This window comes from Tiliqua scincoides, chromosome 12, assembly GCF_035046505.1.
Source record: "Tiliqua scincoides isolate rTilSci1 chromosome 12, rTilSci1.hap2, whole genome shotgun sequence".
Lineage (NCBI taxonomy): Eukaryota > Metazoa > Chordata > Lepidosauria > Squamata > Scincidae > Tiliqua > Tiliqua scincoides.
In genome coordinates, this window is record NC_089832.1 from 17,911,087 (window position 1) to 17,929,217 (window position 18,131).

At 48.4% G+C, this 18,131-nt stretch overlaps 1 protein-coding gene across 4 annotated transcripts in view; it reads left to right on the top strand.

The window, feature by feature from the left end:
* The first annotated feature begins 346 nt into the window (after positions 1–346).
* Positions 347–18,131, top strand: part of AMOT (angiomotin) — a 37,965-nt gene continuing 20,180 nt past the window's right edge. Inside the window, exons 1-4 of one of the 4 annotated variants that reach the window (XM_066640035.1) lie at positions 347–466; positions 13,192–13,351; positions 14,617–14,697; positions 14,818–15,699. In XM_066640035.1, the coding sequence (XP_066496132.1) occupies positions 14,864–15,699 (836 nt within the window). In that variant the 5' untranslated portion in view covers positions 347–466; positions 13,192–13,351; positions 14,617–14,697; positions 14,818–14,863. Of the gene's footprint in view, positions 467–745; positions 799–5,150; positions 5,195–13,191; positions 13,352–14,616; positions 14,698–14,817; positions 15,700–18,131 lie in introns of those variants that run through there. The other 3 variants (XM_066640034.1, XM_066640036.1, XM_066640037.1) reach the window with 3 other exon arrangements.

An 18,131-nucleotide genomic window follows, 5' to 3' on the forward strand; every position in this document is an offset into this window, starting at 1 on the left:
CAGGAAGGACCTCTCCAGAAACTGGGGGGCTGTTCCTCGGTGCGCGCGAGCCCGGGCTGCCCGCCCCCTCCGCAGCCCTCCGGAGGTGAGTGGGGGCGGGGGACCCCGGGCCCCCCCGGGCAGGGCAGGCGGGCCGGGGGCTCCCGGGCAGCCCCGCACGTGCCGCTGCTGCTGCTGGCGCAGGGGGAAGCCTGCGGGCGGGCCGCGCCCCACCCGGAGCTCCTCCGGGGCGCAGGAAGCAGGGCAAGGGCGCCTCCGCTGGCGGTGGGCGGGCGGAGCCCCCTCCCCGCAGCAGGCTCGGCCCCCGCGCAGGCGCCGCCTCCTGCCCGGCCGCCTTTCCGGCCAGCCAGCGGGAGGAGAGCGCGGCCTCCCGTCCCTCCAGGAAGGGGCCTCGCTTCCTCGTCGGGGGCCAGGCAGGCAGGCAGGCAAGCGCCCCGCCCGGACCTCCTCGGCGCGCGCCCCGCAGGTTGGCATTCCGCTGGCGCCCCTGGGTGGGGCACGGGCCCCTCGCCACCCCCGAGGGCCGTGCGCGGAGCGGGAGGAGCTGCCCTGCCCGGCCGGGCCCCCCGTCCTGCCCCGGGGACTCTCAGTGGTCCCTGGGCGCCCCCCCCCCGCCCAGGGGGCTGGGCTGGCTTGGGGTTTCCCCCTCCTCCCTCTGCAGGGCAACCGGGCTGTGTTTCTCAAACTGGGGGTCGCCAGCCCGTTTCAAGTGGGTCCCCGTGAATTTCGGTGCTTTCGTCTTAACGCGTTAGGCTGGATGCTGGCAGGGCAGTGACTGCATCTGGGGACGTGTTGCAGGTCTGTGCTTTGAACAGGCTACTACTATGTTGATGCTTGTAGCACTGAGAGGAAAGGGGGATTTGCAGCCCAGGATTCCTGCTGGATGATGTCACTCGCGGTGGGTCCTGACAGATTCTCCTTCTAAAAAGTGGGTCCCGGTGCTCAAAGCTTGAGAACCGGTGCTTTAGGGCACTCTTTGGCCCCTGGTACGGGTTGAGTGACCCTCATCCCGGAGACAGAAAGGGGTCTGGACTGGGGATTTGCCTGGATGTCGGCACCCTGGCATCCACATAATGAGAAGTGGTTCCTCTTGTCACTGTGACCCGTCCAGGTGTCCTCCAGCCTCTGGGACGCTTTTCACCTTTGCCTGCACAGGTAGGCACCGCTGAGCAGAAAACTGCACTTACAGCCGGTCCCTGCCCTGCACGAGGGAATCATTGGTCTTCTGCTGTGCCCAGGACAGGAAGTGTTTTTTTAAAAGTCTTGGGCAAAGATGTCTTGATTTTGGAACAGTCCAGATAAGGGGGCATCAATCTGTGCCAGCCGGTGGAGGGAGCAGTGGGGGCTGTACACCTCCTTGGCTGGCGTTTCTTCTTTCTCCTGGGGCAGTCGTGTGTTGCACAAGGTGACTTGTGCAAACTGACCCCCAAAATGGCACTAAATAACAACTTTAAGCCATGCAAAAAAAAGAACAATTTGGAACTGTATTTTAAGTGTTTGGATCCTGTGAGATCATCCAAGCATCCTTTTTCTGTAGCAGCCTTGGGATGATGAGTGGTGGTCTTTTTCTGGACTGTTTCAGATTAACTTTGAGTTTGGACTCTGACTCGGGGCCCAATCCTATCCAAGTTTCCAGCACTGCTGTGGCCATGCCATCCTATGGTGGGAGGGTAGTCATGGAGTCCTCCACAAGGTAAGGGAATGTTTGCTCCCTTGCCTCGGGGATGCATTGCAGCTGTACCAGTGCTGGAAAGTTGGATAGGATTGGGCCCTTAATGGTATTTTGGATGCCTGTCGCTTCTTTCCCACTGTTGCAAGAAAGCAAAGTTGACCGGCTGCTCGGCTTTCCCTATTCTCTGTGTTGATGCTGAGTGAGAGTTCAGGCATCTGGTCTCGTGAGGCCTATTGTGTTTCTGCTGTGTTCATACACACCTCCTGTAGTTATGGAGGGGGGAAGTTGGAATCCAGTAGAACTTCACAGCTAGTTTTGATGGAGACTCTTCATGGGCTCAGATGGAAGGTGGAGGCAGTTATTTTCTGTAAGCATGTGGTCTTGTTCAGTCTGACATTAGTGCAAGAAAGCAAGTGCCCTGTTCCTTGCACAGATCTGCTTATTTCTTGTGCTAACATTTCCCACTAGTGTTGCACCTCTTTACCCATTTGGATTGTATGGGAGCCTTGTTACCTGGCCATGCAGTCCCGCCCGTCCCCCATAAACTGTGTTTCTTTTCATTCAGTGATTCCATCTTTTCTTGCTCCGGGGCCCTGTCAGAAGGCTGTGCAACAGGTATTCCACCCCTTGAACAGCTTCCGAGTTCCCACAATGGGGTGTGACACCCTTTGGCTTCTTCCAGCACAGTGAAAAATCCTTCCGGGATATGTGATAGACTTTTTGGGACTGGCCAAATGGGTGAGGCTGCTAAATGAGCATTTATTTTCACATTGTTATCCTGCCCTTCCTCCAAGGAGCTCAGGGTGGTGTATGTGGTTCCTCCCCTCCTTTTGTCCTCCCCTCCTTTTGTCCTTGTATCAACCCTGTGAGGTAGGTGAGGCTGAGAGTGACTGGCCGGCCCAGGAAGCTTCGTGGCTGTGCGGGGGTTTGAACTTCCAGGTCAAACTCCTGAACCACTGCACCATCCTGGCTCTCCACCATTCGTTGGAAGGCAGAGTGCCACTTGGCTGTGTTCTAGGTTGACTGGGAAACGTGTTCACTTCAAGACTTGGAGTCAGTTCACTTTCTCTTGTGGACAGAGAAATGGTAGTCGTGTGACCCACATTTGCTGCTGATGTTCGCTCTGGTGCCCACAACTCCGTAGTGAGTATGGTAGGTCTTCAACAGGTCTGCTTTTTTCATTGTGATTAAAGTGGAGGTTGAATGAATGGCATTGGAGGAAGTTGATGTCCGGTAAAAGTGAGGATGAACTTAATATATTTGGACTTAGAACTTCTGATTAAAGATTTGCTGGGATATATAACGATATATAAATATTTTAATAATAATCACATGCGTTTACTGGATTGGATAAAGTTGTATATAAAAATGCAGAACATAAAAACTTTAGCTGGTAAGCACCATTTAAAAAAAAGCAAAGAGCCTTTTCCCCCCCTATGTTTTTAGTTGTATTTGTTACAGCCATTGACATCCTCCCAGAAGAAATTCCCTCTAGGGAGAGTGAACAGGAAATGGTGGGGTTGCCAACTGCTGTTTTAAGTAAGCACTTGTAGACTTCGTGTGTGTGTGTGTGTGTGTGTGTGTGTGTGTGTGTGTGTCTTAGTGAAATGAAAAATGACTGTCCAGTTAATTGGGACACTCCTAACTAATGAGCTGGGCAACCTGGTTAGTCTATTAAAAATGAAGTAGAAGTTGCAGCCCTGACATAAATGAGCTTGGAGGAGGAGATGGCAGAAGCTTGTTCCAGTTTAGCATCTGAATATTACCCATGAACGTGCAGCATGTACTTGTGGATTGCAGCCTGGATTGGGCAGTGGGTTTCGGCAGTTTTTCTCCCCTAAATGAGTGAGGGAGGGGCTTCGGAACGGGATTTTGAAGACATCAGGAACCTTGTTTAAGACAGAAAGTTGCTTCCCCAACTTCTCTTCAGCTTCTTGGCTGTGCTAAAATGTGACAGGACCTTGGGAAATGATGCTGTTGGATTAATCTCGTTTAGCTGTCCAACCTTAAATGCCTGTCAGGTTTGGTAATGAAGATGGAAGATTCTGAGTTCTTTGCGAACTGAGTTCACCCCACCACCCCACACAACAGCTAGCAAGTACAGTGGGCCCTCGGTATCCACGGTGGATTTGTTCCACGACACCCCACAGATACTGAAATCCACAGGAGGGGGGCCTCGCATGGCGCAGCAAAATTTGCTGGGGGCTGGCCCTCTGGAGGTTGCACATGGCCTCTTGGCCTCCTCAGAAGCCTCCGGATCACACCGGCGACTTCTGCTCACATCTGGGAGGTTCCGTAAGGCCCTCCAGCTGTGGGCTTGGCATCTGAGGATACTCAAATTCATGAATGCTGAGCCCATGGTTAAGCAGGGCCCACTGTACTCAAATACCCATTGTCATAGTGGGAAGCCTATGTGGGGTGAGACTAGGACGCCCACTATCCCCAAACTCCACACCTCACTTTTTCCCATCAGGGCTAAAGGCAGGTACTTATTCCTAAATGCCAGTCTCATTCCCAGCCGTAGAGACTCTGCCCTGCTCCCATCGCTAGGGGCCCATCTTGTGTCTTGATCTGGCCTATCTTGGAGGAGTGTGTTGGAAAATTGAGAGCAGGGGGTGGGGTGTTGGGCACTGGCTTCTCCTTCTCTGTGTGTATGTAGCAACTCTCTCCATATCTTATCAGAATAAAACTCTCAGGCATGTAGCTGTTATCAGGAGAGAAAGAGGCGGATGAGATAGCAAGTATAGAATTAGGGGTTTGGGTAGGTTTAGTGGTGGGCTGGCTTTCCAAGCCTTAGCATATCACAGACTTTCCCCAAGTGTAATTAGGTATGTGTGTGTGCTTTAGGAGCAGTGTATTGCAATTCTGCAGTTCATTAAAATTATGGAAACTGCGCAGTGATACGCGTCCGAGTCTCTGGCACAGTTCTTTGTTTGCCAGCTCTTCTGGGAGGGGCAAGATACTCTGTGTGGTACGGTAGCCTGCACCCAACCTTTGTAAATCTTCTCCAGCCTCCCTTTTTCTGAGATTTCTGCAGGCATTAGGCTTGTGTTTTGATAAGCCGATCCTTCTTGTCCTGAGGACTAGAAACTTGCTTTTCTTTGCCAGGGAAAGCTGATTTTCTCGGAGCTCTGCAGTCAGTGCCGCATTACATGCTTGTAATGATAGCACCGTAGCTGTGCTTCCTTTAAAGCTGTAATGAATCAAGAAAAAAATTCTCAGTACATTAAACTTGCCATTTGCCTAATCCTGGCTGTCCAAATTCTTTTTGTCTTTCCTGGTCCTCTCCATTTCATTGTAATCCTACACTAATAATGTCCTATTTATTGAGATAACACTTTGTGTTAGTCTTTATAAATATCAGAGGTTTTGCTAACTTACCTTTTTTTGCCTCCTCCATTGTTCTCAGGATCATGAAACCTTCTTTACTTAAACCAAGTGTGTCTTCATTTTGTGCTTCTGTTAACTGGGGAAAGAGGCACTTTTTCAAGTGGTGCTCATCTTATATTTTGCAAGGATGGAGTAAGTGTCTCTGTTTATCCCAGTATAGAGTCTTTCCTAATGGCTGTTTGCTGGTGTTTCTTCCACATTTTTTTAGACTATAATCCCTTTGGGTGCAGGGGACCATTTTATTTATTTCATTTCACTTTGTAAATAATTTGTGAACTTTTTTGTTGAAAAGCAGTGTATAAATATTAATAATTCTGAAATTGGCATAGTCTAGCAAATTATATGTCCTTTCCTTTTTAAATGTCTTAAAACTGTGGTTTGTTTTCCTTGGTGCCTGAGGGGAGGCAATCAAGCACTTCTGTTTGCTGTTTGTTTCAAACTGCAGTTTTCTCTTACGCCCAGATGTGGGAAACTGATGTGTTCAAAACACAGTTAGTCAGGATAATAGGATCAGATCTTAATTTGTTAACTTCAAGTTTGAACAAATCAAGTTTCCTAAGCATGGAAGAAGCAAGAAACTGCAGTTTGTTATAAACTTCAAAAGGAAGATTTTTGCCATGGCGTGTATGTCCCCCCCGGTGCATGTGAGTATGAGGTTCCTGTTCTTACAGCAAGCTGTGAATTTTACTTGCATTTGAATCAAGACTCTGAGTTCTGCTTCTGAAGATCTTCTATCATATGTGGTTGTTCTGGACATTGAGAACAAGTGTGGTGTAGTGGCTAATTATGTGAGTTCCGAGTTCAAATCCAGTTTCTTCTGGCCAGCCACTATCCCTCCAGCGCACACTATCATGTGCAATGCAAGAATTAGAATATTGGGCTTCCTTAAGAGTTGGGGATAAATGAGATAATTTATTTTGTTTAAATTAGCATCTCAGTTGATAAAAGTACTCAAGGAAAAAAAGGCCTGTACAAGAATGCCTGCTTAAATACATGTGCTTATCTACGAAGGTGTGGTGCTCTGTTCTGAACTTAAAAGGCAGAAAGAACGAATGTAGATGTTCAGCTTTGAACTCTCTTCTCTTCATTGCAGCGTAACCATTTCATCCCATGAATAGGGACAAATGATTTGCCAGAAATGTTCAATCACTCTTGGTTAATTCAGATGACACTGATTTCGAGCACATGAAGATTCTCTTGTAACCTCATGTGGCTTTCATTAAGTGAGATGCTGGAGGAGAGAGGTCTGGACTGAATCAGCAAAGGAATGGCTGAACCACGTAAAGAAAGGAGAGTGACGTTGATGCATTCTTGGGATATTTGCGGGATGGGGTTGCTAACAACTGAGAACGAGAGGGCCCAGAGTGCTAGAGAACAGAGGAAAAGAAGAGACACTAATAAATAAAGGATGGATTCTGCTTTGTGTTGGAGACACCGGGTCTCCATGGGAGCTGGACCTTGCCAGTTAGGCTTTTATACTGTCTGGAACAGTGATTTTCAGTGTTTTCTTTCTCATGGCACACTGACCTCTATGGTCTTCTCTATGGTCTCTGCCTCTTGTGATATTACTTTTGGCTTCCGGGAGACTCTCCCGGGCTCTGCAGCTCTGTTTGTCTGTCCCAATTCCTCTGCCGGCACCGTGAATCCAGTTGTCTTAGACAGTTGCCCTAAAAACACCACAGACCTGGATGAGTTTTGCAGCTATATTCAACTCCTGTAGCACACCTACGGAGCTTTCACGGCACAGCAGTTGAAAATTACTGGTCTGGAACAACTTCTAGAGGAGTAGCTTTGTTAGGAAGTTTCCTTATTCTGAATCAACCAATTGATCTATCTAGCTCGATATTGTCTGCTCTGATTGATATCAGGTGCCCCGAGTTTTCCACGGGGTCTTTCCCAGCCTTGCCAAGAGATTGAACTGGGCACCTTCAGCCCACAAAGGATTCTGTTGCTCATGCAGCCATTTTAAAAAATGTACCTTTGTCTGTATTGGGTGTGCGTGGTGTTTTAAAAGGTTCCTGTTCTGGGGGAAAATGTGACCCGAGGAGTCAGCAGAAGGAGGCAAATGAAGATGGGACCAACCGGAACTGTGTGTTTCAGTTACAAGTATTTAACTTAGCTGCAGCAGGGGTGGGGTTTAAAGACTCGAGAAGTTTATAATGTCATGGATTCATGTGGACTAGATGTCCTCCATTGGCTGATGTGTATTTTACAGGTATGGGAGTGCCTGTATTGCTATGGTGAGATAAAAACATTTGAGTATTATAATTATGAGCACCCTCCCTTGTCCTAAAATTGGTACCCTGCATCCAACTCAGGCCTGAAATTGTGGAGTAACTAGGTCTTTCTCTACCACTTCTCCAAATCTGGAGCAGATCACTTGAGAAATGTGCATGAGAGAGGAGAGTAAAATCTTTACGTTCACAGTTCCACTGTACTGGTGGTGAATCCTTCCATCCCGCTCCCCGCAATAACTCCACTTCCTTTGGGTTTAAGTTACTGAAATGGTTGTCAGAAAATCCTTTTTTTTCTTTCCTTTCTCCTTCTTGGAAGCATGTTATTTTGAAGAAAGACTGCTGAGTAGTTCTTTAGAGTACTTGTCATTTGAAATCCTGTTGTTTTCAGGGACCAGTTCCACTGGCATTTGGAATACATGTCCGTTTGAGGAGATTGTCAATCTTCTGATCTTTTCTTTGACCTCTGTGTGTGGTCAGAATTGCTAGTGAGCTGTCCCCACTCCATCCTCCTGCACATTCTGTATAGCCGCGGATCCTGTTTGAAGAGGGCTACTTAATTCCGGATTCCTTTGCTTTTTTCCCACTCCCAGCAGCCCCCTTTGTACTGGTCTCTCCTTGCAGGGTTTTTGTGAAACTAAAAGCGGGAAGGAATACTGCATATATCGTCCTGAGCTCATTGAAGGGAGGCTAGGCTATTACCATCCTAATAACACTGAACAGAGCATCTCTTCCACACTGTCTGGGCCAAAGTAAGGCACTCTGCACATGCCTTAGGTGCCCCAGGCTGCAAATGTTTGCACTACTTCCCCTAAACTATTCTTCAATTGGGAAAGAGAGATATCACTTTTCCTATGAGTCAGTCCCTTGATCGCAATGGAGTTACTGCTCTGTGTGTGTGTGTGTGTGTGTGTGTGTGTGTGTGTGTGTGTGTATAGCATCTTTAAAGTAGCATGTAGGTCAGCTTGCTGAATTCTCCTAGAGAGGAAGGTCTGAGCATATAAAATGCTGGTGACAGTTGCAAAAGCGGACAACAGGTAGGATATTGGCCTGTTTTACACCAGGATCGCACCTTTTTGTCATACAAGCAGGAAACTTGGTGAAAGTGTCACTTACAGCATTATAAGCCATCTTGGATGTGAATTCTACTCCACCAAGAGTCTCCTCTTCTCCATATCTGTGAGAGAACATGGAAAGCTGCTCGTTTTGAATAAACCATGGTTTCCATTGCATCAAAACTCCAGAAGCTATGGAGTTACACAAACCAGGATCAAATTGTGGTTTCAGATCCTGATTTGTTTCTCAAGTTTGGACATAATGGAAACTGTGGTGTGTTTAAAATGAGATTGGAACTTCCAGTTTTCTTCTCTGATGAGTGAGAAAAAGGAGGGATGCGTGCAAACCGGAGGCTCACTGTGATGTGTTTTCATGACACGTAGTTGTGGTTTGCTATTATGATAAGTGTGGTCTGTAGCAGTCACATAGCTGTTTACTTGTTGTGATCTTATTTGTTCTGCAGAATGCGATATTTGGGGCTGATTAGAAAGAAAATAACTAGACCATGTTGAGTGAGACCACATTTCAGCAACAAGTTGTATGAATGCAGTGGTGTGTTGGCTGCTTCCCTTGTGCAAATCACAGAGAAGAAATGGGGGGGATGATGATTGCCTTTGTTGGCTGGGGTTTTGACTTGAGGTTCTTGTAGGTCTTCCAACCCTCTGATTCTAAAATTGCCCTTCTTCTCTGACTTGGCTTGTTTTCAGACAGGTCTTCCGTTTTCTGCCAGTGTTTGTCCATTCTTAGCATCGTGATTAAACCATGCATACCAATGAGTCTATTTAGACTTGGGAAGGGGGCTGGAGCTCAGTGCCCCTGTTTTGCATGCAGAAGGTTTGGTTCCTGGCAGCATTTACAAGTAGGACTGAAAGCTATCCTATTGGAATCCCTCACAAGATGCTGCCAATCAGAGTACATTGTGTAGGCAACCTTCAGTCTCGAAAGACTCTGGTATCGCGCTCTGAATGGTCGTTCTGGAACAGCATCTAATGTGGCTGAAAAGGCCGATTCGGGAGTTACAATCCCTTCCACACTGGGAGCAAGTGCAGTCTGTCCCTGGTCTGTCTCCCTGGCTACGGGCCTTCCTTCTTTGCCTCTTTGCCTCAGACTGTTGGCCAAGTGTCTCTTCAAACTGGGAAAGGCCATGCTGCACAGCCTGCCTCCAAGCGGGCTGCTCAGAGGCCAGGGTATCCCACCTGTTGAGGTCCACTCCTAAGGCCTTCAGATCCCTCTTGCAGATGTCCTTGTATCGCAGCTGTGCTCTACCTGTAGGGCGCTTTCCTTGCACGAGTTCTCCATAGAGGAGATCCTTTGGGATCCGGCCATCATCCATTCTCACGACATGACCGAGCCAACACAGGCGTCTCTGTTTCAGCAGTGCATACATGCTAGGGATTCCAGCTCGTTCCAGGACTGTGTTATTTGGAACTTTGTCCTGCCAGGTGATGCCGAGAATGCGTCAGAGGCAGCGCATGTGGAAAGCGTTCAGTTTCCTCTCCTGTTGTGAGCGAAGAGTCCATGACTCACTGCAGTACAGAAGTGTACTCAGGACGCAAGCTCTGTAGACCTGGATCTTGGTATGTTCCGTCAGCTTCTTGTTGGACCAGACTCTCTTTGTGAGTCTGGAAAACGTGGTAGCTGCTTTACCGATGCGCTTGTTTAGCTCGGTATCGAGAGAAAGAGTGTCGGAGATCGTTGAGCCAAGGTACACAAAGTCATGGACAACCTCCAGTTCATGCTCAGAGATTGTAATGCAGGGAGGTGAGTCCACATCCTGAACCATGACCTGTGTTTTCTTCAGGCTGATTGTCAGAGTACATTGGGCTCTTGGTATCCATGGAGGATCTTTTCCAGGATCTCCCATGGATACTGATTTAAGAACATTAGAAGAGCCCTGCTGGATCAAGCTACTGATCACTGCCCACTGTAGACAGTTCCGAACTAGATGGACTGATGGTCTGGCTTGTTATAAGGGAGTTTCCAACATTTGTTCTTTGAAATTGCAAGGGATAACTGTAGCTGTGCTTTTGTGCCAGCTCAGCTAATCCTGAGAGCAGCTCTCGGCACCGTCTCTTCCTGTAGGCTCCTTGTCTTAGAAGCCGGGAGTCTGAGCTCATGCAAATAAAATGTGTGCAACTCCCAACCAACGGATGACTTCTTGTTTCGAATGAACAGGAGGGGGTGCTTCACTCTAGCACGGGTGACTCTGTCCCTCTGGTATGAGGATGTGTAATCCTGGCCATCGCCCATTGCACCTGCTGGGTGCCACACCTGTGCGGTCACCTGAGCAAGTTGGCAAGTGTAGGCAACAGGGAAAGGGGTAGTTGAATTTAAGTACAGGAAGCACCCGCTGCTTCTGCAGTTCGTGGTCTCTCTCTTGAGTGTTCAACCAAAATGCTTCCTTAATTGGAACAAACTGTTCTTTGCTTTTCACTTTTTCAGGTGGCATTAACCATCAAAGGAAACCCTTTTTGCATTTTTCCTCAACAAACTGAAACAGGAGATTTGAAAATTGCTCTCACTTGCAAGAATACACTTTTTGCATAACTTTTTATCATGGGAAAATTTGGAAATGTATTCTGCTTCAGCAGAATGACTATTTTGCGCCTTAGGGCGCAGTCCTAACCAACTTTCCAGCATTGACATAGCTGTGCCAATGTGGTGTGCTCTGCATCCTGCAGTGGGAGATAGCTAAGGGGGGGTCTCCTCAAGGTAAGAGCATGTTTGTTACCTTAACTTGGGCCTTTATTGCGGCTAGGTCAGTGCTGGAATATTGGTTAGGATTGCGCCCTTAGTCTTCTAATCACAAACTCTACACTGATTTAATTAATGATTCTTCTCCCCCCTCCCAAGAGATGTTCATAAGGATTTTATGGGCCCAGCATCAGGTGCTGCCATGTCTCCTTAAGTTGATCCAAGGCTGTTCCACTGGAAGCATCAGTTTTCAGCCAGTGTGCCACAACGCACTGCTGTGGGACTTTGAGGGAGAGTCGCTCCCATTGCCTCCAGAGGGGGCGTCTGACATCCGCCTCCAGCCTCTGCTGGGCTCAGACTGAGCTGTAGCGCTCAGAACATGTGGAGGGCTTCCCAGGCCTTCCAATGCCCTATAAGGCTTTAAAAAGTCACTTCTGCTTTCTCCGTGAAACCGGAAGTAGCTTTTCCTCCTCCTGAGCTCAGAAGCCCTTTCGGAGGGGAGCAGAGCTTGCCTCTGGAGGTGGGGGTGCCCACTGGGACTGTGTGGATGGGTGTTCACCCATATCTGCGGTTTCAGCTGTTGGGGGGGTGGTCTTCTGGAACAGAACCCCTGTGGATAAGGGGGCACACCTGTATAGATGTAGAAAGCTTGTTGCTTTTGATTCTCTGAAAGTTGTGCAGACATTACATAGTGGATAAAATTGAAGTCATTTTGTGTCCCAAATGAAGGTCTGTCTGATTCCTACATTTCTGAGATTGAACATGAGCCTTTTGAGAGCAGGATTAACTCCCTAGCCCTCTGTTGTGGAACTAGAGCAGCAATTTTCAACTGGGGGCGGATGCTATGGCACATGGGTATGACGCGGGAGTTTGGAGAACGGCTGAAAATTGCAGAAAAACTCTTCCAAGTTCTTTGGTTGTTTCAAGGGAACTCTCTGCACCTAGAAATTGTCTGTCCTCCTTCCTCCACTGGCAGAGCTGGTGCAGAGCTTGCAGAGAAATAGGGACAGACAGCTTGTTGCCACAAGCAGCTGCCCTAAGAACAGAGCTGCAGAATCTGTATGAATGTCCCGAAAGTGACATCACAAGAAGGGAAGACCATAGAGGTCAATGTGCCGTGAGAAGGAAAGAGTTGCAAGCCACTGAACTTGAGGCTTGCCCCTCATTTTCCTTGTTTATATGGATTAGTCCCAGGAGGAAAGATGCTTACCTATACTTTTGCCCTTCCCAAGAGGAGGAAAACCTGTTCTCATTCCCATGTTTGCAGTATGACCTGATTAGACTCTTGGCTAGGCTGGTTTGCTTTCCAAGGCAGGTAGCTTCAGGTTGCACCGAATCAAGTGCCCCACTCTTTTTCGTTTTGCAATATTTGGGTTCACTTGTCCTGATTGTGGTCAGGGTGGAGCAGACTATCTGATAAATAATTGTAGTATTCCCTGCACTCTCCTTCACAAGGATTGAATGCATTGCTCAATTTATTCCTCATCTTGCAAGAAGTATCTAAGATTTAAGGTTATAAATTGGGAACTACAGTGTATGAAATGTACATGGGGAGCCTTGGAAACCAGCTGGAGAGCCACAGAATCCTCGTGAAAACCCGCCAACCTGTACATTGTATAGATTGTAGCCCTAACGGGGCACAGCAGCCAGTGGCCAGTGGAGAAAGTTTGAGAACTACTGACATAGAGAAATTGTGTATCTTAGGGTACAATCCTAACACCTTTTGTCAGTACTTTCCAGTACTGGCAATGGGACGTGTGCTGCATTCTGCAGTTGGGTGTCACTCACGGAGGCCTCAAAGTAAGTGAATGTTTGTTCCCTTACCTCAGAGCTGCATTGCCCTTATGTCAGTGCTGGAAAGCACTGACATAAGGGGTTCGGATTGCGCCCTAAGTCTTCTAGTTAGCCGCTTATAACTAGAGCAATTTGTTTCTGGTGAATGTTAGGATTGTAGCCTAAATATCACTGAACACAATGGACTTTACACCTGAGTAAAGCAAATAACACCATTTACACCTCTACCTATAACTGGGGTGTTGTTCCTTTAAGTTGTAGATGGCAAGAAGGAAAAAATGTGTGGTTGTTGGAAGGAATGGCCACTTCAGCACTTAAAACCAGTTCCTGCAATTTCCTGTTCTTTTTCAGAACTTTCTAGAGCGTGAAGGAACGATCAAGAAGCCCAGATTATAAGGGAACCAGAGACAGACACTTTTCTTTCTCAAGTTGGCAAGAACGGAGCACCTTGTCCTCATGCCTCGGAACGGTCCCTTCTGACCAAGAGAGGGCACCAAGGCGAAGAACGTTGGTGGGTTGCAATTGATGTTTGTCTTCAGCCATCAAAATATATAATCCTGTGCAGGGTGAGAAGGTATACAGAGAACTTTGAAAGGGCGTCTGTGCAATATTTCCGAGCTAGAACGTGACGGTGAAGTTTGAGGGTGCAGTTTTGCTTTTGCGGTTCCTAAATTGCTGCTGGAAAGTACATTTATACTAATTTGGTAGAGGCCATAAGATAGCCATAAAGTGACTGTTAGACGCAGGAAAAGGAGTGGCACCAGGAACTGTTTTCCTTGGAGAAAATCTGAGTTCTCCTTCCTAGACTGGGCCACTGCAGAGTACTTTTTTTCACTCAGTTGGCTTACAAAGACTGAAGGGGCAGCACTTTCCTTAGCATAAATTCTGGGAGAAGAGCAGCAATTGACTTATTCAGATTCCTGCAAGCCACACACCCGCCCATTTGGGTAGGGAGGTGTAGTGAAGCAAACCAAGGGCTGGAATAAATTAAATTTAGCCACCAGAGGGCAAGATTAAAAAGATAAGACTTTCCCTAGCACTTAAAGGAGAGTAATGAAAGGTTCCAGGTGAAACTCCCTCAAAAGGGAGGCCACCTTTAGAACCCAGCCGCAGAACAGGCTCACTGTCTGGGAGCCATCCATCTAAACTCGGAGGTGGGAGTGCTGGGAGAAGGGCCTCTGGTGACACACTCAGCAGCTGAGCAGGTTCCGTGGGGAGCAGGTGGGCAATCTGGCCCCAAGCAGTCTGTGGCTTTAGAGGTGCTTCAGGTGTGTGCCTAGAAACAGATGGGGAGAACGTATGAGCCTAAGAAGAGCCGCGCTGGATCAGGCCAAAGGCCCATGTAGTCCAGCTTCCTGACTCTCACAGTGGCCCACCAAGTGCCACAGGGAGCCCGCATAACAACAGGATGCTTGTATCCTATACTCCCTTGCATCTGGCATTCAGAGACAGCCTACTTCTCATGGCTTGTAACCTATAGTGGACTTTTCCTCCATAAATCTGTCCGATCCCCTTTTAAAGGCATCTAGGTCAGACGCCATCAGCACATCCTGTGGCAAGGAGTTCCACAAATTAATTGCACACTGGGAGCCTGCACTTACTGATGAGCTCCTGTCAGCAGCCTGGCTGCTGTCTTGGAAGATGTGGCCTGTAATGTGCATTAGGGGCGGACACCAAAATTAATAAGTTTTTTTAACACCCAATATGAGCGAATTTGTGCTGTGAAACCTGCTGAGTCAGATCACTGGTCTGACTAGCTCTGTGTTGTCCACACAGCCTGGCAGATAGACTTGGAGTTCTCCTTGGGGAGGCTGGATTGCAGTTTGGAACCATCAAGTCCTCCTTCAAGGGCTGAAGGTGCAAATGACTTAAAAAAAAATATAAGTATTTTTGTATTCCACCCCTTTGATCCTCAAATGGGGAGAGACGTGGGCTTGCAGTGGGCAGACTGATCACCTCCTCTTCCTTCCGCTTCAGGTCACGGGCAGCTTTTGCATTCCACTCGCAAGGCCTTGCAGCTGAGATGAGGAATTCCGAAGAGCAAACGGCCACGACAGTTTTACAGCGCCTGCTGCAGGAGCAGCTCCGATATGGGATCCCGAACGACAGCCGCAACCTCCTTGCTTTGCACCAGCAGGCCACGGGCAACACGCCTCCTTTTGCCAGTGGTGGGAGCCCCGGGGTTCCCAGCGAAGGGCTGAACCCCCAGGACCACCAGGGCGGGACCCATGTTGCCCGCCAGGAGCCCCAGGGCCAGGAAATCCAGATGGACAACAGCATCATGGAGAAGCAGCTCTCCCCGAGGCTCCAGAACAGTGAAGACCTCCCAACGTATGAGGAAGCCAAAGTCCAGTCTCAGTATTTCAGGGGCCAGCAGCACGCAAGCGTCGGGGCTGCTTTTTATGTGACAGGCGTCTCCAATCAGAAGATGAGGACCGAAGGGCGCCCCACAGTGCAGCGCGTCAGTCCTGGGAAAGTTCACCAGGATGAGGGACTCAAGGACCTCAAGCAAGGCCACGTGCGCTCCCTGAGCGAGCGGCTGATGCAGCTGTCCCTGGCTACCAGCGGGGTGAAGGCCCATGCGCCGGTCACAAGTGCCCCCCTTTCCCCACTCTCTTCCCAGCAGACCAACGACCTGTATAAGAGCTCTCTGCCAGCCCCTCCTCAGCCTAGCATGAAAGGGATGGAACACAGGGGGCCCCCTCCCGAGTACCCGTACAAAAACATTTCCACACCGCCCATGAGCTGTAAGCCTCAGGACCCTGGGCACTTCTATGGAGACCATCGCTTGGGCCAGCAGGGCAGAAGTGACGGGCCCATGATGAGATATCAGCACCCTCCAGATTATGGGTCAATCAGGTAAGCGGCCTGGCTCCTCGCCTCTCTCTGGGAAAGGTTCCAAAATGTCCTTCTCACACTGGCTGTAGTCTGACAGTAAGGTAGAATTTGGACAATCTCCATATTTACTGTTTTTTTTTGGGGGGGGGGGAAGCACTGGTCTGGGTCGATGATGGGAGAGGGGCATTGTGAAGAACTGGGGGTGGGGAATAGGATTAAAGAGCCCTTCTCTGCAAACTTTCAGTATCATTTTGCAGAGAAGAAGGAACTTGAAGGGTTTGAGTGAGCATGTTGGTTTTTAGACCAGCAGTTCCCAATCTTAACAGCACCACGACCCGCCTCATCCTCTGCAGTGGGCCTCAACGCTCCAGGTGGTGCTGGGGAAGCTTCTTCTGGGTCGTGCTGGGCTGGCAACCCTCTCTACTGGTCTCTGTGAGCCTTAGAATGGCCTACGGAAACCTCCAAAACCACAAACCAGAAGTAGTCTCTGAAAACTGGAAGTAGCTTTCAGAGGCTTCTGCAGGCCATTCTGAGGTTGCTGGCCTGGCGTGACCCCAGAAGAAGCCTCCAGGATGCCCAGTGCATCCGGAATGGCTCAAAATTCAAGCCATTCAGATGCAAGGGAGGGAGGGAGTTCCCAGCCTGTGAGTTACCTCACCCCTCTGGGTCGCAGCCCACACTTTAAGAAAGGCTGGATGTAGACTGAAGGCTTGGAAGCTTCCACTAAAGAGGTGGTGACTTGTCCAGATGCAGAATCCAGACCTTCTGTTCAGAATCCAGACCTTTCTAAGGGCAGCAGGTGTGGTCCAAGATGGGCTGATGGTTCTGTTGGCATACTTTAGGAATGGGCAGAGTCAGCCAACCAGGGCTCAAGGAAGAGGTGAGAGGCCCCTTTGCTGGCCTTGCCAAGCAGTGACCCGGCAAGGAGTGCCTGCATTTCCCTCCACCCAGCAGGAAGCGTCATGTCAGTCATCCCGGATGCCTTAATTTAGAACAAAAACAAAACTTAGGCATGAAAAAAGTACAAAGTAGTCATTAGTGGGGTTTTCAATGATAGGCAGAAGAAGCTTTTGAGTGTGGTTTGGGGGAATGGAGTTTGTGTTCCTCACTGACCCATTTGCTCCTCCCCATTGGAAGATCTTTTCTGATTTGGTCTGCATGCATGGCTTCATGTGGTGAAAGGCATTCTTTGATCTCTCCAAATATTGAGAGGTGCCAGGAAAGGAGAGGGTTCTTCTTGATTTTTGGCTGGAATATTCTGAATTTTGTGGCTAGCCCTTTGCTGAGAATCTTTGCATGTTTGGGGACACTTTTCCCTTGGATCCTTTTATTAGGAGAAAAGAGCTTTGTTTTCCTTGGAGCCGAGACAGCCTGCAAATGCCAAGAGGGATCTGAGTGCCAGGAATCTTGGGTGTCACCTAGATTGAACTTCTCACATGACTCATCCCAAGGGTCAAGGGGAATGACTGCAGGCTCATTATTTTCTGCCCAACCTCCTCCCATTTGTGGTACCAAAGCCAGCTTGCTTAAAATATTTGCCCTGCCTCTAGAAGATCATGATTTGTTGGGTTGAGAACACAATAGCACAAACCTCGAACTTGTCCGCTCCTGCCTTCTTCCTGTGTGAGAAGAAGAGATTTGAAAGCGTGCTGTTGTGGTTTTGAACAACTGTGAAGTTCAAATGCAAGGATTGTTCAAATCTATTTACAAATCAGGATATCAAACCACTGTTTGACCCGGTTTTAAGCCAGGCTAGAGAAGTAACCATGATTTGAATTAACCACAGTTCCCCATATTCAACTAAAATGGGAACTGTGGTTTGTTTAACCTCTCAGGAGGAAGCTTCAGTCTCCTCCCCTCCCCTCACATATATTAAAGAGAGAAAGAATTGTAGGGAGCATGCAAATTTTAGACTTTTACCAGTACATTCTTGTTTCTGCAAACCCCTGGCTCATGTTTTACTGGTAAGAGTGCCAAAGCTAGAGAAATGTGTCCCTGTGAGCCCTTGTGGTCGTGACTTGGCTCATAAAGGTCATAGTGAAATGTAGGAATAGAGACAGTTGCTTAGGAATGTAGGCTGTGGAGCAGTTTTGAGAACTCAAGTTGGCAACGTTTAGGGGGGAAAGCAACACTTCTTTTGTTTAAATGCAGCAAAGAGGTTCTGGAATGTCAAGATGGGCCTTCAGGAGATGGGACCTTTCCTCAGGAAATGGCTTCTCTATGTGCAGGGTGCTTGTGTTTTTTCTTGTTTTGGGGTTTTTTTCTGCATATTAGGCTTAAAATGTTCGTGTGTCTTTATTTTTCACATTTTTCCCCCCATCAGAATAGTTAGGGATGGTTTCCTCTGTCCCGGAAGCAGCTGAAATCTAATCTTTTGAGAACTAACAGAGCAGCTTTCTAGAAAACCTGAATAACTCCATTGTGAGGGGAACTGTGGAAAGGCCGAACAATTG